The sequence below is a fragment of the Labrus bergylta genome, chromosome 1, assembly GCF_963930695.1.
Source record: "Labrus bergylta chromosome 1, fLabBer1.1, whole genome shotgun sequence".
Classification (NCBI taxonomy): domain Eukaryota; kingdom Metazoa; phylum Chordata; class Actinopteri; order Labriformes; family Labridae; genus Labrus; species Labrus bergylta.
The window spans coordinates 32,692,799-32,701,400 of record NC_089195.1 but is presented as its reverse complement, the minus strand read 5'-3'; the positions used below and the strand labels follow the sequence as shown (position 1 = coordinate 32,701,400).

At 44.9% G+C, this 8,602-nt stretch overlaps 1 protein-coding gene across 1 annotated transcript in view; it reads left to right on the top strand.

Annotated features, from left to right (window-relative positions):
• The first annotated feature begins 542 nt into the window (after positions 1-542).
• usp43a (ubiquitin specific peptidase 43a) overlaps positions 543-8,602 on the top strand; it is a 119,804-nt gene continuing 111,744 nt past the window's right edge. The window contains exon 1 of the mRNA XM_020654153.3: positions 543-1,427. Within this exon, the coding sequence (XP_020509809.2) occupies positions 801-1,427 (627 nt within the window). The 5' untranslated portion in view covers positions 543-800. The remainder of the gene's footprint in view (positions 1,428-8,602) is intronic.

The window sequence follows — 8,602 nt, the reverse complement described above, 5'->3', positions numbered from 1 at the left end:
TAGTACTGAAGTTTGATACCATTGAATATTTAATGATTTTACTAACTGCACGGTCACTAGTACGGCCATAAAGACTCCATGCTGTAACAGAACAATCAAGTAATATAATGCACCATTCAAAAGTTTCAGGGGTCGAGTTATATTTTCATGAAAACATAATAAGTCCTGTTTTTGTGACGTCAGACAGGTGGTTGTGTAATTGTTCCTATAGGGGGCAGTTTAAGACACAACAACTTCCTTGTTCACTGTCCAATAATAAACATGACCTGTTGAGTTGAGACTGAGAGGACTTCCTGCTCCTTGTGTCAACCTTTGTGTTGTGATAAACTACTTATTATCTAATCCAGGTTAATGACATGCATGTCGGGGGGGGGGGGCAGTAGACTGGATCCAAATAGAAAGTTGTCCATTGTTGCGCCGTAGGCACTGGAGGCATGAAGGGAGGGAAGGAGGGAGGGAGTCAAAGCCCGGCAGCGCACGATCCACCGATGAGGAAGTGTAACTGTGATGTTGAGGGAGGGAGGAAAGGAGGGAGGGAGGGAACCGGCTCATCTCTGTAGTTGCGAGAGAGCGCCTGACTGGTGACCATAGCGTACTGGGAATTGAAACCATGTCGAGGGAACGTTACCAGTGATCATGTGCCTTATTGGCACCGAGTCGGTGCCGTTTGAACGGTGAAGGTTTGTGGAGGGGAAAGAGAGAGGAAGAAGAGGAGGAGGAGGAGGAGGAGGGGTAGACAGCCTGGCAGACAGGTGCGACTCCACTGCCTGTTTCAGATCCTCTCGCTCCTTTTTCCAGACATGGATACCCGCAAGGAAAACAAGGTAAGGAAAGCCATGAAACCCAAAACGGCGAAGCGGAAAGGGAAGAAACACAAAACGGGGAGGTTCATCAGGAGGAAATCGCTGCGATCTTTTGGGAATTTCATGGGAAGGATCCTGAAAACTTTGGGCACTTTGGCTCACTTTGGCGACGCGGAGCCGCCGGACCCGGAGGACGACGACGGCGGCTTCGGGCGCAGCGCGTCGGACTGCCCGCAGGTGTACCGGGGGGAGGGCGCCGCGGTGAAGAAGAGCTCCACGGTGTCCTCCTCCCACGGCTCGGTGAAGGACAGGCTGTCGTGGTGCTACGGCGACAAGACCCCCGGGGTGCTGGGGCTCAAGAACCACGGGAACACCTGCTTCATGAACGCCGTGGTCCAGTGCCTCAGCAACACGGACCTGCTGGCGGAGTACCTCGGGCTGGAGCAGTACAAGTCGGATATAGTGAGCCAGCAGCACGGCAGCAGGAGGCTGAACGGGGGGGGGGAGGCTGTGAGGGGCGACGAGCGGCAGGCGAACCGGGGAGAGGTGACCGAGCAGCTGGCGTCGCTGGTTCGAGCGCTGTGGACGCTGGAGTACATCCCGCAGCTGTCTGTGGAGTTCAAGGTGAGGACACAGAGAGACACGGGTGTTTTTTTTTACCCCTCAAGGTTGATGCTTAATTGTATTGTTGCATTGCTTCTATTGTATTTTAATTTGGTTGCATTCCTTTATGACTGAAGTTATTTCACTCAAAGTCCAGCTGCCATGTCGCTGAGCAGTTTCTGTTCATTTTTGTCTGATCAACAAATATCTTTGTTATTTGAGCAACTTAGCAGCAATTGAAGGCTAGTTGTTAAAGGTAGGACTATTTAATATCAAAGTACTGGTTCTCAACTGGTGGGGTGAGGACGTAAATGTGGTTCCCAGAATCATTTTCAGTGGGCCCCAGACCCCCCAGGGGCCATGAAAACTCAAAGTGAAACCACTAAAAGCTCCTGTGATAAGAGTTTGTATCTGGTTATGAAACAAACCGGAAATACTACCAGTGCCTATTTAAGACCTACGGAAGCAGAAATGGGCGGGTGTCAGGGTGGGTGTCAAACAAAGTGACAATTTTTTACAATTTCTGCAGCAAATACTGAGTGATACATTTAGACTGTTTAAATGAATGCAGGATGAAATTTGTCCTCAAGGAGTGTCACAATTGACTCAACTCAAGTTGAACACATGGAGCTTTAAATGAGGACAGACAGTCACAGGTGTTTCTCTCATAAGTTGCCACACATCACTAAGTTGTTGTGTTATTTCCTGTATTCCATCCTCCATGCCGTTGAGAGATGATCAGAAATGACTTCACAGGGGAGTAAAAGTCATAATGCCTTTATAACATTTTCATGTAGGGTCGACACATGACCACAACTTTAGAGAAACATAGACCAACTGCATCTTTTTCTGTAAAAATCACTTGATAGTCATGTGTTTAGTTCACACCGGCAATTCACATATTGCCCCCTCAGATCCCCCGGGGCCCTGAAACCACAGAGTTAAACCCAGTAAATTGGTTTGTGGTTATTCCATTAGCCTCCCTAACTCTGGGAATGTGCACTATGCGTAGAATAAAACAGAAAACCATGGGGGGGAGGGTTAGGGTATTTTAAATTAGATCGCAAAATAATTGACACCCAGCAAACCTCTCTGAGTCTCCAGACAAAATAAAATTAAGCTACTTTGAGTTGTCTGCTGCTGCTGTGGGTGCTGCACACAATGCCGACTCGGAGAAGACAGGGTGCATATTGCACACTTGAGAGAGAGAGAGGGGGTCAATAGGGGCTCAAAGGGGAAATTCATGCCCCAGGCCCTCCCTGTGGGCCACTCCAGCAATGCATAAAGAGAGTCCATTACCTTCAGGCCAGATTACTAGTACACATTCTTCTCCTGGAATTTCCCCAGCTACCAGCCCCGAAGAGTTTATTTCCCTCAGCTTAAGTGTGAACTAGTCCTGCAGGCTGCCACCGCTCTATACACACAGAACAGCAGGCGTATGTCGAGAGCACTACAGGAGGATCTGTAGGCAGTATATAACCCACTATCACAGTCTGTATTGGCAAAACAAATATCTGAATGGAAGCATGAGCACATGATTGAGTGCGGTTCAAGGGTCAACCTTGTGTGTGATTAAAGGCGTGCAGGTCATGTTCCAGTGTTTCACACCCTCCCACTTTGCTGCACAGCTATAACATTTTATTGTTTGTTAAGCTAGAGGTAATGTGTGTGTGTGTGTGTGTGACTCACCTGCCCAACAGTTCAACCCATCAGGTGGTTTGTCTGCATTCCCTGATTGTGGAGTGCTGAGGAGTCGAGCATTCCTTTCACAAGTCGTTCTCACACATGTACTCCTGAAAACATCTCGATAATGTCAGGAGGACTGCTCCAGAGATTCTCCTGACCTGGATGTTCACATATGCTCCTCAAAGCTGGAGACTATCCCTGTCAGACGGGAGGGGGGGCGGGGGAGTCTCCTGAGGTAAGATGTAAAAAAAAACAACGCGGAAACATCGGACGTAGCAACAGAGTCCGCTACATGACGCTATAATGAGAATATTTGCCTTTATATCAAAGCTATGTGTAATCCAATGGAATCACAACTAAAGAGTGGAGAACAGCATACGCACTGTGCAGCAGTAACAGGATGTAAAGGTCACTCCCCCCTCCTATTGGCCAGAGGTGAATTCTCTGGAGAATATCCTGCTGTGTTCAGACATCAGCTCACTCGGGGACAAAATACCAGGAGGTCTGTCAGGAGAAACTCCAGGTGACGTCAGAGTGAAGAATTTGGCTGTTCGCGTTCACACATGCAGCTCCTCCTGGAAATATCAGGAGTTTTTTAGGAGATTTCTGCAAGTGTGAAAGCTCTATCCCCAAGCCGTCAATGTAGATCGTATCGCAGCATATCAACTTTTACAACATTATTACTTAAACCATTCAAATCTTTAAATATCCCAAGACGTCCAAATGACACCGTCATGTGTTTGAAACATTAATGCATGTCCTCGTTGTGTCCATAGATCAACAAGTGGTGACTCACTTAAACACTGAAAGCTTTTTACGTTTTGCACTCACTCATGACTGTTGTGATCCAGTGCTGCAGGCTCCCCCACTTCCCCCCCTCTTTTTCTACTGAGGGGGCTCACTGAGTGATAACCGCCCCGCTGCAGCCTGAGGGAGGTTGTAGGGAAGGGGAGCCGTGCAACATGTGCACAAATCAAATCACACAATCACACAGACACGGAGAGACAGGGAGAGTGGGGGTGTCATTCATAATGGAGAAGGTGGATTTTCATGATAGTGACTTTGGGTGTATAGCCTCAACCAAACCCGCAAGTTAGCATGAATTAATAACCATGTGTATTAGAGAGAGAGAGATAGCGGCCTGTTCCAAAAGCTCGAGGGGAAAAGTAGTGATTAATGCAGATGAAGAGCTTGATGCTATTTTGATCTTAAAAAATAAGAAACAGTCATGGGGTTATGGATCATTCATGATTGTAAGCTTTCAAGAGCACATTTTAGACTTCTGCAGCTTCACTAACTTCAGCCTCTGCAGACTCTGCACATAATTAATGTTTGTGATAGCAAAAAATCATGAAGGACGGCGAGACCTTGAAGGGTGTTTGATATGAATGAATGGTCCTAGAATGAGAAATTTGGAGTCCTTTTAAGTAAAAGGATGTTTCTGAATTTTTTGGATCCTGGTTAAAGTGTTAATTAAGTGATGATGAGAGTGATCCCTCTTGACCTCTACATGGTTTATCTCTCGAGGATGCATTATACTTTCTAATAGTGTGGGAAACTTCAGGGTAAACCATAGACTGTATAAATAAGGACGTAGTCTCAGTGATGTCACCCATTCGTTTCCAAAGAGGCCCTAATGAAGCCAAATGATGGCTGTCACCATATTGGAAAAATCGTCTCAACCTAACTTTCGATCTTTCGAAAGAAGCTAACAGCTCCAACACATCCACCTGTCAGTCAACTAAGCCCCGCCCCTAGATATGCTAAATAAAAAATGTAGGTAATTAGCTATTTTATTTATTTATTTATTTATTTTTTAATACTTTATTGCAGGCTGTTTTACTACATTACAAGTTGTCATATTTCATCACATATTTTGTTCATCCTGTCATAATTCTTGAAACATACAAGAATACATACAACATGAAATGAAATAAAATCAAATAAAATCAAAAGTAAATTCTGAAATTAGCTATTGATACCAGATTCATTGTTTTGTACCACGCTGTAAACATGTCGGTGTCGGCTGCTTCCTGCGCTTTTGCAGCCAGCCTCAAGTGGACGCTTTAGGAACTGCAGTTTTTTGCACTTCCCCATTGGCTTCTTTTTCGGCTTTGGGTAATCTGCCTTATTTATCATCTAATTGATCAGCCATAAGGGGTGACTGTTAAGCCATGATCGGTTCATGTTTAGCAACCCCCCCCTCGCTCTTCTCCAGAAGGGTGCCTCACTTCCAAGTTTCGGTGTTAGGGGTTCCAAAAAAAACAATATGGCTGCTTGTCTCTTACTTTAAAGGTGACGCATTTGTTGAAGATTGTTTTTCCATCTCAGTGAATCTCACTCAGGCCTGTCAAATTAAAACCAGGGGCCCAGTACTGGAAGAAAGCACTGACTATGAGCCATTGAACTTAATGTCTTAATGTGCCCCCCCCCCCCCTCTGTGTTTACATCCAGAATTCCCTCTTTACTCTATTTAGTGTTAAATCCTCTCATGATAGTTGGCTTCAGTTGTAAAAAAAAAAAAAGAAAAACACTCTCCTTTTCTTTCCTCGCGCCATCACATCGATGCAGTGATTTGTGTCTGTCTGCTCATCCTCCCATGAACCATGAAGCGTTTACTGCAGCATGTTCGCTCAGCCTGGAAAAGGAGGATGGCCCCCTGCTGAGACACCACCGATGGCGAGCACTCAGAGAGAGAGAGAGAGAGAGAGCGAGAGAGTAGGAGGGAGAGACATTTCTGGTAAACAAACCTTTCCTCCCCTCCTGTGAGCCTCATAAAAAAACCTCTTCTAGTCTGTAATCGGGACGAGGGATGACTTTGACAACGGGTCATTATTAGAGCCGCTAAAAGACCGCCACTGACCTGCAAAGAAGTGGAAAAAACACACTTTTCTCTTAGATAAGGGCTCTCGCTGGACTTTTTGTAACTTTTCTTCAGTTTTTTTAGGTTTGGTATTAGGAGTGAGTAGGAGTCACAATGTCCCGACTGTAGACCAGAGTGACCTCAGGTTTTCAGACAGCAGAGACGGAGGTCAGGATTCAAAATGTTCAGCACGTCCTTCGACTTTGACGCTCCTGTGAGGAGCTTTCAGTTGGTTATGAAACAGACCAGAAAGCAAGCGTGACTATCGGCATGAATACCGTATTGGTCCGAATATAAGACGACCCCTGATTATAAGACGACCCCCGTTTTTCAACACTCATATTTAGAAAAAAAAGATTTGCAGACCAGATCTTGTTTTTGTAAAGAACTTTTTTTAAAGAACTTCATTTTATTTGAAAATAACAATATTAAAAACACATTGACTGAAACACCTGTTGTAATAATAATTATAATAATAATTAACATACCGTATTTATCGGTATAGGCCTACGGCACTTTTCAAAACAAAGTGTTTCACAAGGGCGAACTATGTACAGTATGATTCAACATTAAAATCGATTAACAATCAAACAATATTATCAACATGTTTTTAACATTTTGAAATAACAGAGAAAATACAGGCAACGTTTTTAACTAAACTAAACTAAAGCTTGCCAAACTTCTCCTCCGATGTCTCCTATTCCTCACACACGTCCTCCACCCCGCTGTGTTCTCTCTCACTGTCATCGCTCCTCCCAGAGCGCGTCATGTGTGTTGACATTTAAAGGGACAGGCGAACAATTAGAGCTGCGCTCTGAATACTAGACCCCGAATATAAGACGACCCGACTTTTTCAGACCTATTTCGATGGGGAAAAAGGCCGTCTTATATTCTGACCAATACGGTATTTCTAATTTCCTATATTGTCATTTTTCATGCTTGAAATCTCCGCTGGACGGTTAGGTGTCAGACGTTTTGATTCCACGGCAACACTAACAGTCGTCCTAAAGGCAGCACCACGTACTAGATCATTTCTTTTTCAAGTTTTCTTTTTGGGCTTTTAAAGTCTTTATCTGTGATTTTTCACACTTAAATATAATATAAATCAAGTATATCCTCTGAAAATAACTCTGTGAGTCATGACTGTCTACAATGGGTGTAACACCCGAGTCCCACTGTCTGTGATGTTTTCAGAGTTTTCAGAGTCCTATCTTCACTTTGTTTACATCGCCAGGACGGCCGGCTGACTCCTCCCCTCGTGTATAAAAGTTGTTTAATTGAGGGACTAGAGAAAAGAAGAATAACATACTGTACTCACTGCTTAACTGTGTTTCTAGATCACGCTCATTTCAGGTAAATTTACATGCAGTGTGAAGATACCAGCAGAATAAAGATCGCTAGCATTAGCATGCTAACAGAACAATGCAGCGCGAGTTGTTTTGGTTTCATGCTGGTGCTCAAGGGCGACACCTGCTGGATCAACAAATCACATATAAAGTCTTTAATGTAGAGATAGGACAGTGGATAGAGCTGGAAATCAGGGAGAGAGAGTGCGGGAAAGGAGCCACAGGTGGGATTCAAACCCGGGCCGCCCACTTGGAGGACCAAGGCCTCCATACATGGGGCGCGTGCACTAACCATGTTCCCCATGCTGGATTATTTCTTGTTTTTAATTTCCCATAAGGCCCTGACACACAAAGGATATCGTCGCTCCAATTGTCGCCCTACTTTTTGTGGTGTGTCCAGCCGTTTTTAAATCAGCGTTGGTTGGTTGGTGTCTACATTAGATTGGATGTGTCCCATTTCTATCTAGATATTACATCACATTACTACAGCAAGGAACGCTCCCTCACATCTAGCACATCTCTTCTAAAGTGTTCGAAACACAGCTGAGCTTATGAATGAGTTTCTGTATTCAAAGGTCAGCTCTGTCAGAACGGCTTCACGGCACATTTCATGTTGATGAAATCTGGAGTTAATTGTTTCACTTCACGACAATCCACAACACTTTTTTTTCTAAATCACGTTCCACTCCTGACTTAAAGGCTCTTTAACAACACAGGCACTATACTTTTAGAAGTCAGAGAGATGAGGAGCCGCTTGACGTGATGCGGCTCCGCTCGGCCGGAGAAGGTGAAGCCTGGTGTGTTTTGAAGTAGTCCTGTTTGAGAGAGAGCAGGCGGTGTGTGACAGCCGAGCCGGACAGCCGGACTGATGGTCTGTTTGTCTTCTCTCGTCTCTGCTCTCTGTCTCTCATTCTCACTCTGAAGATATTTATACTGTTTGTGGAAACACGCACGCACGCACGCACGCACGCACGCACGCACGCACGCACGCACGCACGCACGCACGCACGCACGCACGCACGCACGCACGCACGCACGCACGCACGCACACACGCACACACACACCACCTGGACGTGGTGCTGAGTTTGCACGCTGGGACTGCCTCTTATTTCAGGTTGATGGCTGCAGTTTGTCAGTGAAGCAGATGGGGAAGACGTTTTGCAGATTAAAGTGCATAGAAAAAAAAAAAAAAAGTATTTCTTCATATTGTTTTTCTTTTTTTGTGTTATTTATTTCAATCATGGGTATTAACATATATTAACATTTATAACACAATTAGTAACATAACACGATCATTCAT